Source organism: Littorina saxatilis, linkage group LG10, assembly GCF_037325665.1.
Source record: "Littorina saxatilis isolate snail1 linkage group LG10, US_GU_Lsax_2.0, whole genome shotgun sequence".
NCBI classification, from domain to species: domain Eukaryota; kingdom Metazoa; phylum Mollusca; class Gastropoda; order Littorinimorpha; family Littorinidae; genus Littorina; species Littorina saxatilis.
This window is the reverse complement of record NC_090254.1, coordinates 2,347,662-2,366,065: the sequence shown is the minus strand read 5'-3', so window position 1 is coordinate 2,366,065 and position 18,404 is coordinate 2,347,662. Positions and strand designations below refer to the sequence as shown.

Below are 18,404 nucleotides of genomic sequence, written 5' to 3'. Positions count from 1 at the left end.
ACATACACTACGACCCTCGTTTCGATTCCCCCTCGATGTTAAAATATTTAGTCAAAACTTGACTAAATATAACAAGTGACCAACATGTGAAAATGAGTGTGTGATGGTATCATGACTCTAAACCAAACTGTGGACTTGTTGGTGCGATTCGAGACACTTTATAAGTTTATTGGCGGATTGGACCCCTTCAACGCCATCCCTCAGATAGTGTCCACGCTGACACGCAGTAAGTAGCAGGGATACTTTATATAATACTGTATAAACTATCCCTGCTACTTACTGTTACTTACCAGAGATACAAGTCATATAGCTTACTCGAGCCTGAAAGTGAATTTAGTTGCCTGTTGACAAGCAGTAAGTAGCAGGGATACTTTATATTTACCAGAGATAAAAGTCATATAGCTTACTCGAGCCTGAAAGTGAATTTAGTCGCCTGGTGACAAGCAGTAATTAGCAGGGATACTTTATATTTACCACAGATAAAAGTCATATAGCTAAGTCGAGCCTGAAAGTGAATATAGTCGCCTGGTGACAAGCATTAAGTAGCAGGGATACTTTATATTTACCAGAGATAAAAGTCATATATAGCTTAGTCGAGCCCAAAAGTGAATTTATTCGCCTGGTGACAAGCAGTAAGTAGCAGGGATACTTTGTATTTGCCATAGATAAAAGTCATATAGCTTAGTCGAGCCTGAAGGGGAATTTAGTCGCCTGGAACACATGACTCGCATTGTGTCATCTGCTTCTTGGTTACAGTCTGGGATTGACGCCCAACAAAATATAGACATGCTGAAACATTCCACCAGTTCGATGACAGAATCGGCATTGTGTCACAATTTCGTCTGTCATATTTTGATGATTTTGACGTCCTGATGGTAGCCCCAAATTACATTCTTTGCGTCACATTCAACAGTGGGTAAGTAGTTAAAGTACTAGCTAGGGTAAGTAGTTAAAGTACTAGCTAGGGCAAGGTAACTCTCATACTTTGAATGAATTCAAACTTTATAAAAACCATTGTTCTATAGAGGAGGTCTACCTACAACATCTTCATGTGAATAATTTGAAATGTCGATTGGTTATATCTACATAGCAATTGTATTGCAACACGGAAAGTGAGCATGGTTATTCCACGGAGCTGTGTCCCAGTGCAGCTAATGTTACGAAGGTGATATTTTGTTTCTTAACTGAGACATTTTAACCATACGAAGTGATTCAATAAATACATACAGGTTCCATGAATATCCTTTAAAAATACTTGCACATTGTGTCTGTCTACGTTTAGTTGATGACAAGGGTTTTAAAGTACGTCACCCTCGTAACATAAAACCACAGATCGTGACATAGTTTTGAATACTATCAATTATTTAATTTTTTTAAGACAAAAATATATGCTATGTTTTGAGTTGCATGTGTGCATCGATCTAAAAAGGTAAATAACATACATTCTTAATCTAGTTGCCATTTGATATACGTTATAATCCTTTAAAGGACTGAAAATACATGTCACAAAATGGTACACAGCTCTGGAGAATATGGCCTCCCTGAGTGACACTGACCGTTATTTGCCTTGCAGGGCTGTGAGCCCCAGCTGAATCAACACCTGCTTGGCCAGTCCGCTCTCCTCGTTGTCGTTGTTGTGGTGGTGAGTGGGCCAGGGGGGCAAGTGTTTGAGGAACGAACACTGCTGGGACACCTGTAGCATCATGGCACCTGTACACAACAGGTGCGCCATTAACAGGTGTGAGTAGGCCTATCTTTCTGTCGTTGTTATGGTGACTGTGACCGGACCAGGAGAGTGGAGGGGGTGGGGGGGGAGGTGGGGAGCAGTATATGTTATCATACTTTATTCTATTCAATTTATTGCATATGAGTTATATTTGATGAGTTATTTGTAACCTTTTTTCTCTCACCGGCGAGCCCTGATCTTTAAAAAAAAAAAAAAGCAATTGCTTGTATCGTTACTTTCTTAAATAAGATTTTTTTTTAAATCTTATCTTCTCCTGAGCACTGTTATGGAAAAGTAATGTGAAAGTTTACTTACCAACAGCCAGTAGAAGAAGGAAAACTGCTTTGTTCATGCTGACAGTGCTGTTCTGTGCACACCTTGACTCTGCTCACTGCCTGGCGTGTTGTTCATTCACTGCAGCAACGAACACTTTAAATACGATGAGAAGTCCCTTCATTTTTATACTAATGGCTCGTGCGTCGAAAACAAAAACCTCCAGCGATTTTAATGAACGCAATTTTAATGAACACAATTCCCCATGTACGATAGGTAATGTACGTACAATAAGCAATCGCTTGTCTTTTGTGTTTTGCAATCCTACTACAGGTCCGGTTTGATGAGCAAAACAATGTAAGGGGAAACACGGTGTGTGTTGGCTGAATAGAAAGGTGACCGTAGCAGTTCGCTCCCTTGTTGTGACGGGGAAGCTGACGGCGGTGAACAGAGTGTAGAGGATTATAAGGTGTGTGTGTGTGTGTGTGTGTGTGTGTGTGTGTGTGTGTGTGTGTGTGTCTGTCTGTCTGTCTGACCGTAACAGTGGGCTTCCTTGTAATGACGGGGAAGCTGACTGCGGAGTGTAGCGGATTATACGACCACTGTCCTTTGCGTCAACAAGTAGAGACAGGCTGCTTTGTGGGGTCACTGCACGAGAGTTAGAGCTGACCAGACGCGTTAAGAGTGTGTTTGTGTGTGTGTGTGTGTGTGTGTGTGTCTGTGAGTGTGTGTGTGTGTGTTGTGTGTGTTGTGTACACAAGGGGGTAAGTCTCGAAATATGCATAAAGATATTCTCCAATTGTCACTATAGAGAGTGTAAGGATTTTGTGAAGGTTGTCACGGGCGGGATTAGCTCGTTACTCCCCCGTATCGCTACTCCCCCGGCTCGATACTCTCTCGTTACTCCCCCGGCTCGTTACTCCCCCGTACACAGAAAATGACTGGATAACCCTGTGATGATAGTAAGTTGGCATGAAATATTGTTCCCCCCCTTCCCCCCCCCCCCCCCCCCCCCCTTCCAGCTGTTTTGTTTGTTTCATTGTTTGTTTATCCAGACAATTTCTCCGGAAAAACAATATTTCATGCTAACTTACTATAACAGGGTTATCCAGTCATTTTCTATGTACGGGGGAGTAACGAGCCGGGGGAGTAGCGATACGGGGGAGTATCGAGCCGGGGGAGTATCGAGCCGGGGGAGTATCGAGCCGGGGGAGTAACGAGATGAGCATCTCGTTACTCCCCCGTATCTCTTCTGCTTAAAATATATACTTTTTTTCACGAATGTACAGGAAGATCTGACAGTTGTAAGTTCTTTAAACATGCTCTCTCTCTCTCTCTCTCTCTCTTTCTCTCTCTCTCTCTCTCTCTCTCTCTCTCTCTCTCTCTCTCTCTCTCTCTCTCTCTCTCTCGAAAATTCAATTAAGTAATAACTGCTTTATTTAAGTGTAATAAAAAGGCACGGGGGAGTAACGAGCCGGGGGAGTAACGAGCCGGGGGAGTAACGAGCCGGGGGAGTAACGAGATGCTCCCGTCACGGGCGATGGGGACTTGGGTCTATCATTATCAGTCTGACTCCGGGCAACACATCAATCAGCCGTTTCTGTCTCTCACTCTCTCCCATCCCTCTCTCTCGTGCACGAAGACAGACACAGACGTGGAGAACAAAATAACGCTTTAATATACTTGTTGTTTACAGTGAAACTCTCTCTTTACAAATGGAATCACAACAGTGTGTCGAACGCTAATCATAAGGCGTGTTTTCGTCCGCATCCGGCTGATTTCCTTTATAGGTTAGTAAGCTTAACTTTAACAAATTGACTTCAAAAGAAAAAAAACACACCTTCAAAACGCCTTACCTCTACCAGTGCTGAGAAATCCAATTACGAAAGTGAGATAAAAGACAATAATATACGAGTACAAGCCAAAACATCAAGCCTTAAACTGAGGATGTAGTATCCAGGGGAGACAATCTGTTTACTACAATTTAAAGGGAAATGTACACCAGTTGTTTCCCTTGTACTAGCTTGCGCCTTGGTGAAGTTATTGATTTAGTCCTCAGTGATAGTCTTGGTGAAGTTATTGATTTAGTCCTCAGTGATATATAGTCTTGGTGACGTTATTGATTTAGTCCTCAGTGATACATAGTCTTGGTGAAGTTATTGATTTAGTCCTCAGTGATACATAGTCTTGGTGACGTTATTGATTTAGTCCTCAGTGATACATAGTCTTGGTGAAGTTATTGATTTAGTCCTCAGTGATACATAGTCTTGGTGACGTTATTGATTTAGTCCTCAGTGATACATAGTCTTGGTGAAGTTATTGATTTAGTCCTCAGTGATACATAGTCTTGGTGAAGTTATTGATTTAGTCCTCAGTGATACATAGTCTTGGTGACGTTATTGATTTAGTCCTCAGTGATACATAGTCTTGGTGAAGTTATTGATTTAGTCCTCAGTGATAGTCTTGGTGAAGTTATTGATTTAGTCCTCAGTGATATATAGTCTTGGTGAAGTTATTGATTTAGTCCTCAGTGATAGTCTTGGTGAAGTTATTGATTTAGTCCTCAGTGATATATAGTCTTGGTGAAGTTATTGATTTAGTCCTCAGTGATAGTCTTGGTGAAGTTATTGATTTAGTCCTCAGTGATATATAGTCTTGGTGAAGTTATTGATTTAGTCCTCAGTGATACATAGTCTTGGTGAAGTTATTGATTTAGTCCTCAGTGATACATAGTCTTGGTGAAGTTATTGATTTAGTCCTCAGTGATACATAGTCTTGGTGAAGTTATTGATTTAGTCCTCAGTGATACATAGTCTTGGTGAAGTTATTGATTTAGTCCTCAGTGATACATAGTCTTGGTGAAGTTATTGATTTAGTCCTCAGTGATACATAGTCTTGGTGAATTTATTGGTTTAGTCCTCAGTGATACATAGTCTGGCCGTCAAGAGGGTTAAAAAAAAGTATTACTTTAAACGAAAACCTTTTTGAAAATGTTTAAATCAGATTTTTGTTCCCAAACGTATTGAACAAAACCCACCCATACAAAATGCACCACACATCCAACAACATGTGCAGGGCCGGACCAAATGAGTTGTAAGGGGGGGGGGGGGGTTCCTCCTTTTTTGGGGGGGCAAATCAGCGAAGTGGGCGAACTAGGGGGGTCCGGGGGCATGCTCCCCCGGAAAATTTTTGAAAAACGGTTAAAATCTGTGCAATCTGGTGCATTTTGGGCCTTGTTTTGAGGGTTAAGAGCAGCATTGTTTTGGTGCTAAAACTAGTAAAAAAAAAACAACACTCAAAGCAAGGTACATGCTTTTTCCAGGGGTGGGATTCCGGAACCCCTGGAACCCCCCCCTGGGTCCGGCCCTGATGTGTGTTGTCTACGCGACTTTGGGCAGCTCCGCTTTAGCACTGGATGCAGTCTGGACAGGGGCAGTGGTACCGAGGGTGGTTGTTGGAACAGCCAGCAGGGGTCCGGGGAGGAGCTCGGTAGACGGAACGGACACGTTGAAGTTCACGTTGGCGTAGGCTCTCAGACGCTCAAACAGCTTCTCCATGAAGGCTGCGGGACAGAGAAACACGCACTCGCTTTAATCGTGTACAATACCGATACTTGCACAGCCAGGCGGCCACCTTACGATTATTTTCTTCTTCCGGTATGTTAAAATCACCGAGTAAAACTACGTTCTCGAAATTATCCGTCACGTCCGATATTGTATAAGTGACGTCATTATTCAATTGTTCCATTATTATTATTCACGTTATGACATCTTTTCGAACTGTGTTTGGCTATTGACATAAAAGATTTTACTTCCAAACAGAATATCAACAACAAAAACAAAACAAAAACGACAAAAACAGTCTTTGTTTTTGTTAAATCAATATCGTATGTCTTTTTTTTCTTGTCTTTTTTGTCCACAATACATACACATCATTCAATCGTATCCACAGTAATAACAACAATGTCCAACTTCATTACGTATCGTATGTCTTTGGCACCGTAATCGCGTTGATTATATAGAACACTTTTTCCTCTTTTGCCCAGTGGTGATTGAGTATTGGAAACAGATAGAATTTTATATTTGGGTACATCTGGATAAACAAATAGAGTTAACAGTGCACGAAATTATGTTTGGTGTTAAAAATCGAAAAATGCAAGCAACTCTGTTGAAAGAATTGAACCGTATAATTTTGGTTGCTAAAATGTGCATAAGTATTTATAAAAAAAAAAATTAAAAAAAGGCTTCAATGCCTCTTTTTGTTTTATTCGAAAAGCAATTGCAGATCAGAAATATAAAATTATGATTTTTATTCCTCTTTTTTATTTTAATTTTTCTATTCTTATTTCTTTTCTTTTTTTCTCTTTCTCTTCTCAATTCTAGATACGGACCCAAAGTTACACCAAGATGTATATAGTGGATGTCATTCTGTGTTTTGTGTGTGTGTATGATTATAATGATATGCATTTTAAATACATATTTCAACAGCATACACACATGTTTATTTATAACAGATTAATCTTAAGGAGGTGCTGTACATGAAAACTGTTATGTCCATCGTTAGAATCATACATATTTGAGTGAAATGTGCAGATTTTGAGAAGAAGAAAAAAAGAAACAAGTCGCGTAAGGCGAAAATACAATATTTAGTCAAGTAGCTGCCATTTTTCAGCAAGACCGTATACTCGTAGCATCGTCAGTCCACCGCTCACGGCAAAGGCAGTGAAATTGACAAGAAGAGCGGGGTAGTAGTTGCGCTAAGAAGGATAGCACGCTTTTCTGTACCTCTCTTTGTTTTAACTTTCTGAGCGTGTTTTTAATCCAAACATATCATATCTACATGTTTTTGGAATCAGGAACCGACAAGGAATAAGATGAAAGTGTTTTTAAATTGATTTGGACAATTTAATTTTGATAATAATTTTTATATATTTAATTTTCAGAGCTTGTTTTTAATCCGAATATAACATATTTATATGTTTTTGGAATCAGCAAATGATGGAGAATAAGATAAACGTAAATTTGGATCGTTTTATAATTTTTTATTTTTTTTTACAATTTTCCGATTTTTAATGACCAAAGTCATTAATTAATTTTTAAGCCACCAAGCTGAAATGCAATACCGAACCCCGGGCTTTGTCGAAGATTACTTGACCAAAATTTCAACCAATTTGGTTAAAAAATGAGGGCGTGACAGTGCCGCCTCAACTTTCACGAAAAGCCGGATATGACGTCATCAAAGACATTTATCCAAAAAATGAAAAAAACGTTCGGGGATTTCATACCCAGGAACTCTCATGTCAAATTTCATAAAGATCGGTCCAGTAGTTTAGTCTGAATCGCTCTACACACACACACACACACACACACACACACACACACACGCACGCACATACACCACGACCCTCGTTTCGATTCCCCCTCGATGTTAAAATATTTAGTCAAAACTTGACTAAATATAACAAGTCGCGTAAGGCGAAAATACAATATTTAGTCAAGTAGCTGTCATTTTTCAGCAAGACCGTATACTCGTAGCATCGTCAGTCCACCGCTCATGGCAAAGGCAGTGAAATTGACAAGAAGAGCGGGGTAGTAGTTGCGCTAAGAAGGATAGCACGCTTTTCTGTACCTCTCTTTGTTTTAACTTTCTGAGCGTGTTTTTAATCCAAACATATCATATCTATATGTTTTTGGAATCAGGAACCGACAAGGAATAAGATGAAAGTGTTTTTAAATTGATTTGGACAATTTAATTTTGATAATAATTTTTATATATTTAATTTTCAGAGCTTGTTTTTAATCCGAATATAACATATTTATATGTTTTTGGAATCAGCAAATGATGGAGAATAAGATAAACGTAAATTTGGATCGTTTTAGAAATGTTTATTTTTTTTTACAATTTTCCGATTTTTAATGACCAAAGTCATTAATTAATTTTTAAGCCACCAAGCTGAAATGCAATACCGAACCCCGGGCTTCGTCGAAGATTACTTGACCAAAATTTCAACCAATTTGGTTGAAAAATGAGGGCGTGACAGTGCCGCCTCAACTTTCACGAAAAGCCGGATATGACGTCATCAAAGACATTTATCAAAAAAATGAAAAAAACGTTCGGGCATTTCATACCCAGGAACTCTCATGTCAAATTTCATAAAGATCGGTCCAGTAGTTTAGTCTGAATCGCTCTACACACACACACACACACACACACGCACGCACACACACACATACGCACATACACCACGACCCTCGTTTCGATTCCCCCTCGATGTTAAAATATTTAGTCAAAACTTGACTAAATAAAAAATAAAATAAAAATACTCACTTTGCTTCAAAGAAACACGTGCTACCTGGTATGCAATTGTTACTCTCCCGACACGCGCACGCAGACATCAATAAAGACCAGGGTTAAACGCAGGACATGTATCAATTACTGGTTCAAGTAGAAAGAACACGGTAAAACACGTAACGACACGTTTGATGTGCTGTCCTGAATAGAAACGTTGAGTTCATATGCAATTGGCGAGTGGGCAATGTAAGTTGCTATAATTGGGGTAGTGGATGGGGGGGGGGGGGGGTGAGTTAACAGATATTCGAATAACACTGATATATGATTCCTCTTCTTCTTCGTTCATGGGCTGAAACTCCCACGTTCAATCATGTTTTGCACGAGTGTGTTTTTACGTGTATGGTTGTTTTTACCCCGCCATTCCGGCAGCAACACGCCGCTTTCGGAGTATGCATGCTGGGTATCTTAGTGTGTCTATGGATAACAGGATCTTTCATTTTATTAGAACTCTCCACCTTCCGATTAGGAGGCCGATGTCGTATCCAATAGGCCGCTGCGCCCGTCAATATATTGATACTGATGATAAGTCTGTTAGCATAACTGTGTGCTGGTTATTCTCTGTTTTCCCTGTCTGGCATTATGTTTGCTTTGTAATTAATTTGTGGTGATAAAAACTAGGCCTATTGTTAATTGAATAAAAGGGAAATGCTTTTGGCACAGTCGTCAGCCAGCCACGGCATTGCATATTCCCAACAAATTAAAAATAAAAATAAAAATTACAAAAATGTCCAACTTCATAACGTATCGTATGTCTTTAACGGTACACTTCTTTTCGTACAAACATATACACTCAAGCTCCAAAGTGAAGCCACTTTTTTTTTTAACAGAACATGTATTAACTTTGTGCAATTAATGCACTTATCAATAGTATATTTTCAAAGAGTGTTTGTCTGGCTTACCCTGACTAAGTTAAGGTTGCCCAATATGGACCACTGTCTGCTTCATATGCTCATGACTAGCCGGACAACAAATTAATTAAATTAATAAATTAAATAAATTACTTTGTTTTTGGATTCGGACAACTTTAATTTCTGCACATCTCCTACCCATCCCTCTTCTTTTTAATCCTCTGCTTCCCCTCCTTCCTTCCTTTAACTGTCTTTCTTAATAATCATTATGCAACGTTTATTACGTTATTAATACATTTGGATTTATTGAGACGACATGTTCAGCCGTCACCGCATTACGTTGTACTGTCATCCAGGAACACCACTATAAGCTTTTAGCTTGTTGCTGTTACCTGTGTATTTTGTATACATGTCATGATTGTAACCTTTGTAAAAATAAACTTATGTTTAAACCAACTAGCTTGTTTACTTACGAAGAAGTTTCACTTTGTGTTTGATAGTCCTTCTGTCTTTAGTTTACATGCTTTGGGCGAATTAGCTTTGATAGGCTTTCAGCAAAAATAATTAAAAACAGAAACATTCACAACTGGTCCATATATGAGCCTGGGTGCCTAATATGGACCAGTGAGGCCTTCACTAATCACTGGAAAAAGCCCCCTATACTTCAAAGTAACATGATGCAACTAAGTGTGCAAGTCAGACTAACATGCTTCAAACATGCTTTAGATTTATTTGTTTCGGTTTGACAAGAACTTATTTTGAAGCACAACAGAAAACTTACGAAACTTATCAAAAACTTACTACTTACTTTGACCGAGAAAAAAACACGTTCAACCCCCAACTGTAAGGCATAATTTGCCTACTGTGAGGCATGACCTACTTCATTTACATGAGAAATAAGCAACCTTCAACGCCAGGCTGTGAGGTATGACATAAAGTGAGTTATGACCTAGTTACTGTGAGGTATGACATAAAGTGAGTTATGACCTAGTTACTGTGAGGTATGACATAAAGTGAGTTATGACCTAGTTACTGTGAGGTATGACATAAAGTGAGTTATGACCTAGTTACTGTGAGGTATGACATAAAGTGAGTTATGACCTAGTTACTGTGAGGTATGACATAAAGTGAATTACGACCTAGTTACTGTGAGGTATGACATAAAGTGAGTTATGACCTAGTTACTGTGAGGTATGACATAAAGTGAGTTGTGACCTAGTTACTGTGAGGTATGACATAAAGTGAGTTATGACCTAGTTACTGTGAGGTATGACATAAAGTGAGTTATGACCTAGTTACTGTGAGGTATGACATAAAGTGAGTTATGACCTAGTTACTGTGAGGTATGACATAAAATGAGTTATGACCTAGTTACTGTGAGGTATGACATAAAGTGAGTTATGACCTAGTTACTGTTAAGTATGACATAAAGTGAGTTATGACCTAGTTACTGTGAGGTATGACATAAAGTGAGTTATTACCTAGTTACTGTGAGGTATGACATAAAGTGAGTTATGACCTTGTTACTGTAATGTATGACATAGTTACTGTGAGGTAGGACCTACTTATTGTGGGGTATGACCTACTTCCTGTGAGGTATGGCCTACTTCCTGTGAGGTATGGCCTACTTAATGTGAATAAAAAAAACAATAACGGTAAGTTGTTGGAACGTTGTTATTGACAAAATTACCTTACTTGTTTTTTGATTCTGAATTTTGAGACCTTGGCAGTCTCTTTGATTTTGGATCTACTTACTGTGAGGTATGACCTCCTTAATGTGAGGTATGACCTACTCACTTTTCGGGTAATCCGGCTTGAGGGGTCTGGACAGAACGTTGTTGTAGAACGTCACGTAGTCCTTCACAATGATGGCTCTGCACATAGAGTCAAGGTCATACAATCAACACATCAATCAACCCTTCACAATGATTGTTCTGCTCACAAAGTCAAGGTCATACAATCAATACATCAATCAACCTTTCACATTGATTGCTCTGCTCACAAAGTCAAGGTCATACAATCAACACATCAATCAACCCTTCACAATGATTGCTCTGCTCACAAAGTCAAGGTCATACAATCAACACATCAATCAACCCTTCACAATGATTGCTCTGCTCACAAAGTCAAGGTCATACAATCTTGTAACACATCAATCAATCACGTAGTCTACCCACCCATCTATCCATTCATCCATCAGTTAACCAATTAGTCAATCAATGATGCAACCAACCAATCGACGCATCTAACCAATTCAACACAAGACTTCTAAAGACTCCAAGATGGATTATTGTGAGGGCAAGAAAATGTGAGAGCAGTAATTTAGCTTTTTTTTCATTAAATTCAAATTGCATGTTGCAATGTCAAGACATTTGTTCACGGAAGTACTTCACGCTCAATTGATCTTAGAGAGTAAGAAATGTCTTGATTTGTTTTCTGCAATGATATCATTTCACTCAAAGAGCTAACGAAGTCCAGGCAAAGTTTGGATTGTTGGTGTTATTTTGCATAAAGTTCTTACAAAACTTGTTGCGCCGATCTACCAGAAAAGCGGTACAGGTTTTTGACGCTGTATAACAAATAGTTTAAAGGGGCGGTTGTACGTCCTGAGCATGCCGACCCAAGCAATCCCTTGGCCTACAGACTGATATTAGAGATTCGCACGAATCAACAAATAACGATCCTGACAGCTGTGCAGTGCAAAGCGCGATTTTCTCACTTTAACTGTATGGTTGAACTGTATGTTTGTTGTAAAGTGATATGGTATTATAAGCACGATTTGTTTCACTTGAACTGAATGGCGTAAAGCAATATGTGTAAAGCAATACGGTGTAAAGCAATATAATACGGTGTAAAGCAACATGGTGTAAAGCAAAATGGTGTCAAACACGATGTTCTCACTTGAACTGTATGGCGTAAAGCAATATGGTGTAAAGCATTACGGTGTAAAGCAATATGTGTAAAGCAATATGGTGTAAAGCAATATGTGTAAAGCACGATGTTCTCACTTGAACTGTATGGCGTAAAGCAATATGATGTAAAGCAATATGGTGTAAAGCAATACAGTGTAAGGCAATATGTGTAAAGCAATATGGTGTAAAGCAATATGTGTAAAGCAATACAGTGTAAGGCAATATGTGTAAAGCAATATGTGTAAAGCACGATGTTCTCACGTGAACTGTATGGCGAAAAGCAATATGATGTAAAGCAATATGGTGTAAAGCAATACAGTGTAAGGCAATATGTGTAAAGCACAATATGGTGTAAAGCAATATGTGTAAAGCAATATGTGTAAAGCAATATGTGTAAAGCAATATGTGTAAAGCAATATGTGTAAGGCAATACGGTGTAAAGCAATGTGTGGAAAGCACGGTGTTCTCACTTGAACTGTATGGTGTCCATGATGGGGGAGGTGGGGGCTTTCCACATGATGGTGGTGGTGTTGGTGGCGGTGTTGTTGTTGTGGGTCACGCCGCACTTCCTCAGCACGTGCTGCTCGCCTTTCTTCGCCCCCCACACACCTGCCGACACCCCGTTACTGCTGTACACCTTCAACAGGTAACCCTTGAACGGGGTGCCGTCACGGCTCGAGATCGTCACTGGAACACAGCGAGGCATGTTACCTTTGTCACTGTAACGGCGAGCATGTTACCTTTATCGCTGTAAACGGCTAGAGATCGGCAGTGTAACACAGCGAGGCATGTTACCTTTAGGCCCTATCGCTGTAACGGCTAGAGATCGTCAGTGTAACACAGCGAGGCAAGTTTACCTTTATCACTGTAACGGCGTGCAAGTTATCCTTTATCACTGTAACGGCGGGCATGTTAACTTTATCACTGTAACATAGACATAGACAAAGACATAGACAACGTTATTATCTCAAGACGAGAAACTCGGGTGTGGAATATAACGGGGTATAATGGGGTGCATGTTAATTGTTTATCTTCATCACTGTAACGCCGGGGTCAGGCTATCTCCAATTAGGTGGCGGGGCGACCATCCCCAACCCGGCGGGTCCCCAGGCGGCGGATAGGGGGCGTCCCTTAGATATAAGGGATTGCAGCGATATAAGTCGGGCTTGCCCGGACGAATAAGCTGTCCTGGACCAACTGGCGGTGTTCCTATCAGAGCGGGGTGGTGAACAGGTGGCTCTCTTGACTCGTAAATACCCTATGTGCTCATACGGGTTCATCACGCGGGTAAGAGGCGCGTTAAAACCTCTGCTACCTGTGCTCCCAGGTAAGGTCCCTGACCAGGAGCTAAGGGTGGGGTAACCCCGACAGAAACCACTAGTGCTGAAGTCGGCGGTACTGAGCGAGACAGCGCACTTTAACGGATCACAGTACCACGCACACCATCGCCATGAATACACGCCAGCAACAAGAAGAAGAAGATCACGGCAAGAGATGGTCCTGGTGTTACTGTAGAACATTCTATTGTTTTACCATCGAGAGTTACACATATCTGTAGTCACAGAAATACAACCAAACAGACAGAACGATAATAAATGTGTAACAATCCACAAAGAAGGATACGTTCTCAGACAACTCAACCTTCAGGCAAAGTTGCACGGCAGAAATAAAACAGAAACAAAATCAAATCTTGCAAATGAAATAGAACCCGGACCCGGACATTTAAGTGTGAAATGAAATGGTTTAAAGCCCCAGTCTGCCTCAAATGGTTTACAGAACGATTTAAATCTTCTCACGAAAAAACCCAGTTCTAACCTTATGGAACACACTTGCAATAGCATTTAACAGCATGACATACATGTAGTTTGTTTTAATGGCTATTTAGTTTGCGTAAACCACACACTAGATTCCGTGGTTTATTTTACCCCTGAGCCATCGTGAACCCGTGTGATCCACTTTTGGTAAAACATACAAATCATGTACAGTGTAAATGAAACAGACCTTGTATGTACTCGCCAGGTGTGTAGGTGTTGGCGTCGAACGAGTCCCCCAGTTTGTCCACCGTGATCTCATAGGGGGGGTCACCGTGTGCCGGCATGTGGTCGCCGTGCAAGGGGCGCTCCGTCCAGCAGTCCTTGGCCGGGGCGCCATCCGGGTAACATGTCACCAAGGCCAAGATGGCGGCCGTCGCTGACAGTACTAACAAAGTCGCTCTTGGCATTGTGGTGGCGGTGACGATTGGTGTGTGACTGCAAATGAGAGAAAGGAAAGTAAAAATACAATGTCGGTAAGGAGTTGATGTGTTGGAGGTACAATGCATTTGGAACATTGGAGAAAAAAGTGAGTCACGGGTGACGCAATATCAACACGTACACGTACAGGTCTTTGCTACACGTTCGACCATCTAGAACACTGTATTGTCTCAGTATCACGTGTATGTCCGTACTACACAACGATCAGAGGGCGACGTGCCGACAGCACACGCACGTTGATTAAACGGCGTTCCATGAACTTGCCTTTCTTGTTGGGTCTGTCTTCATTTTGGGACTCCAGCTGTCTGCTGCTTCGATTTTATGTTCACAGATTTGTTGTTGTTTTTCTTATGATTGAGCTGTTCCGTTGTCATTATTTTGGAAAATATATAACATCGACAACAAGAAATAATGTAATATTGTACAAATTAACTGCGACAGTCACGTTTACTACTGTTGATAGAACAGTCTTTCAAGGTGACTGAATTTCAAGAAACAATTACCTAAAAAAAACAATCAACAACAAAACAAAAACCAAAAACCAAAGAACAACCATCTCCAACAATTAGTGATTGCGATAAAGAGTTCTATTGTTAAACTCATCACCAAGTGAGCTATAGCCTACTGGTTTGTATCCTTAGCGGATTATGACTTTATTCAGTTATTCTGCAGAAAAACAGAAATGCTGGAGAAAAACTGTTTGTTTCTGCAGCATTTCTGCATAATGTCATCTTTCGCGAGAGCAACGTTTTTTTCTGCAGTAAAATTGAAATCAAGAATGCTGCAGTAAAACGGTAATGCTGTTTTACTGGAGAAAAACTGTTTACACTTTTTCTTCAGCATTTTGGCATTATTCAGTTATTCTGCAGAAAAACAGAAATGCTGGAGAAAAACTGTCTTTTCTGCAGCATTTCTGCATAATGTCATCTTTCGCCGAAGCAACGGTTTTTTCTGGAGCAAAACATTTTACTGCAGTAAAATTGAAATCAAGAATGCTGCAGTAAAACGTACGGTGCTGTTGTTTTACTGCAGAAAACCTGTTTACACTTTTTCTGCAGCATTTTGTACTGGCTCATTATAATGTTGGAGCACGCGAGCCCCCCTCTGTCGAGAGATGGACTCATCCAGAATTACCAATAGTTGTGCGTGACACGAATGTATTTTGTCTGTCTGACTTTCTTTCCGCCGGAAGTTCAAAGTTTCAAATTAAACAATGGCACCTGTCAGCAACATTGTCACATTTTCCCAGACGAACGCAGTAGTCCACTTCGTGCTCGATTTGCTTCAGAAATTGTTCACGTTCGGCCGCCATTGTAAAGTTGAATTTAATGCCCTTATGCTACACGCCTTCTGATTGGTACACTGCGGAACAAACTATTATACTATCGCAGGGGGCGACGAATACAAACGCTACTTTACAAGGTCGTTCGTTTTTCTCCAGAAAAACTGTCACAGACTATTCTGAAGAAAAAGTTAATCGCAATAATGCTGCAGAAAACCAAGTAAACATTATGCTTCAGAAAAACTGTTTTACTGCAGTAAAAAACGTTGCTTCGGCGAAAGATGACATTATGCAGAAATGCTGCAGAAAAGAACGTTTTTCTCCAGCATTTCGGTTTTTCTCCAGAATAACTGAATAATGTCATAATCCGCCAAGAGCCAGTACAAAATGCTGCAGAAAAAATGTAAACAGGTTTTCTGCAGTAAAACAACAGCACCGTTTTACTGCAGCATTCTTGATTTCAATTTTACTGCAGTAAAATGTTTTGCTGCAGAAAAAAACGCTGCTTCGGCGAAAGATGACATTATGCAGAAATGCTGCAGAAAAGAACGGTTTTTCTCCAGCATTTGTCTTTTCTGCAGAATAACTGAATAAAGTCATAATCCGCTAAGGATAGGTTTGGCCATATATTGGGCATGTTCCTAAATTGAGCCACCCCGTTTTTTAAGCTCTTCTGGTAAAACAATTCTTGTTTTGTAATTGATTGCATTGCATGCGGTATACGGACAAGGCATACAAACCAAACTTAAGTCGTTCCCAGTAAGATAACCGAATTGTCTCCATGTTCTAGTTACCTGTATACAAAGCATACGACATATGCACAAGAGTAAGTGAGAGTTATACGGAACCAGTTTCCTGGCACCTGAGAGAATCACAAGCGACCTACGTCCTAGCTTATTTGGTTTCTCATAATTTGTCAGATTTGATTCTCAAACACATTACATTTACAAAGGATCTTGTCAGATCTTTAAACAGCGCTCTGCCTCAGTTGTTTGAGACTTGTGCCTGTATACAAAGTTTAATCAGGAATAAGGAACAAAGTCTCCTGCAGGCTAACTTCCACGTTAAACCAAGGGAAAAATCAGAATAATCCTCACCAGTGGGTAACACAAAAGGCGTAGAGTAAAGAAACAGATTCCACAGGAAGGTTTCAGCAGCTCTGTATGGGAACTTCCTGGAAACTGTCCCACAGTTCAACACCAGCCTTATTTACCCCGACCCTTCGCCAGACTGCCTGAGAACCAGTGGCGTACTCCCAAGTGTTGTGCGTTCACCGAGTTACCGCCACACAGCCAGGAAAACAGGATGTCAGGCGTGGCTGATCAGACAAGCCGCCATGTTTGGTACTGTCCGGGTGGTTCCAAGCGCCGTCGTGTCTGGGCGTATAGTTTCCTTCTGTGTGTCAATCTCCAAATAAGAATGCTTTGATTGGTGTGGTTTTATTGTATACAGGTCGCCATGCTCCCCTCTGTGTGCTGTGCGGGGTAAGCGTGGCCTGATTTCCGGGTACCACCATTCTCAGATGTCGGAAGTCATTCTGTCAGTGCAAAAGCTTTTTGTGTACTCCGACACAGGTTTTTTCTTTTGGGGATTTGGTTGAGACACAGTGTTGGGGTCGTTACAATATCGTGACGTCCAAACAACGATGTCGTTTGGACCCTTACCGCAGCTTCAGCTTATGTGAATGGATCCCCTGAAACTTGGACACAAGTAAAGGCGATGCCGGTCTTACGACCGTTCGGGTTATCAAGCACCAGTCGCTGGATTACAGACATCGTGATGGTATTACACTCACAGCTGCCATTGTGCTTCAGTTTATCGTGATGGTAAGTAGCCCTCAAACCGTGCTTCAGTTTATCGTGATGGTAAGTAGCCCTCAAACCGTGCTTCAGTTTATCGTGATGGTAAGTAGCCCTCAAACCGTGCTTCAGTTTATCGTGATGGTAAGTAGCCCTCAAACCGTGCTTCAGTTTATCGTGATGGTAAGTAGCCCTCAAACCGTGCTTCAGTTTATCGTGATGGTAAGTAGCCCTCAAACCGTGCTTCAGTTTATCGTGATGGTATGTAGCCCTGAACCCGTGCTTCAGTTTATCGTGATGGTAAGTAGCCCTCAAACCGTGCTTCAGTTTATCGTGATGGTAAGTAGCCCTCAAACCGTGCTTCAGTTTATCGTGATGGTAAGTAGCCCTGAACCCGTGGGGCAAAGTGTAGCAGTCCATGTGTCGCAACCACTCATCCAAACAGCCAACAGGAAGTGACTCATGCTGAAGAAGTGACGTGCTTGTATCAAAGACATGAGCTGTGACAGCTTCCTGCTGGCGCTAGTACTGCTGGGAGTTAGGGCTGGGACGTGACAGTTGATGGATGATCGAAGGAAAGAGTCTCATTGTAAACATTTCTTGTAAGAGCTTCCTTACATTGTGGTTTGCACACACACACACACACACACACACACACACACACACACACACACACACACACACACGCGCGCGCACGCACGCACGCACGCACATACACACGCGCACGCACGCACGAACGCACGCACGCATATACACACACACACGCACGCATACATACACACACACACACACACACACGCGCAACACACACACACACACACACACACACACACACACACACACACACACACACATTGCCCTAGCAGTTTCATGTCAGTGTAGAACAGACATAGAGACCAAAAGACAGCGCACAACGCAGAAGACGGTGTGTTTTGAAGTGTCTCTGCGCATCGTCATGTAC

At 41.0% G+C, this 18,404-nt stretch overlaps 1 protein-coding gene and 1 long non-coding RNA gene across 2 annotated transcripts in view; both read right to left on the bottom strand.

The window, feature by feature from the left end:
- The window catches only part of LOC138977950 (uncharacterized), a 3,281-nt gene extending 1,082 nt beyond the window's left edge, over window positions 1-2,199 (bottom strand). The window contains exons 1-2 of the long non-coding RNA XR_011459530.1: window positions 2,042-2,199; window positions 1,557-1,710 (exon numbers count right to left, since the gene is read on the bottom strand). This is a non-coding gene — a long non-coding RNA (uncharacterized lncRNA). The remainder of the gene's footprint in view (window positions 1-1,556; window positions 1,711-2,041) is intronic.
- Window positions 2,200-5,150: 2,951 nt separating this feature from the next.
- Window positions 5,151-17,003, bottom strand: LOC138977949 (putative defense protein 2). The gene is made up of 5 exons (XM_070350561.1): window positions 16,742-17,003; window positions 14,112-14,359; window positions 12,581-12,797; window positions 10,996-11,072; window positions 5,151-5,561 (listed from the first exon to the last, which is right to left on the bottom strand). Exons 2-5 carry the CDS (start codon window positions 14,329-14,331, stop codon window positions 5,380-5,382), a joined length of 696 nt encoding a protein of 231 aa, XP_070206662.1. The 5' UTR covers window positions 14,332-14,359; window positions 16,742-17,003; the 3' UTR covers window positions 5,151-5,379.
- Window positions 17,004-18,404: the final 1,401 nt, after the last annotated feature.

Excerpts from the sequence above, each read along its gene's own strand:
- LOC138977949 (XM_070350561.1), bottom strand. The coding sequence starts at position 14,331 with ATGCCAAGAGCGACTTTGTTAGTACTGTCAGCGACGGCCGCCATCTTG. Across the intron at positions 12,798-14,111 it reads ACCTGGCGAGTACATACAAG|TGACGATCTCGAGCCGTGAC; the intron begins GTCTGTTTCATT and ends GCTGTGTTCCAG. Across the intron at positions 5,562-10,995 it reads CAAGCCGGATTACCCGAAAA|CCTTCATGGAGAAGCTGTTT; the intron begins GTGAGTAGGTCA and ends TCTGTCCCGCAG.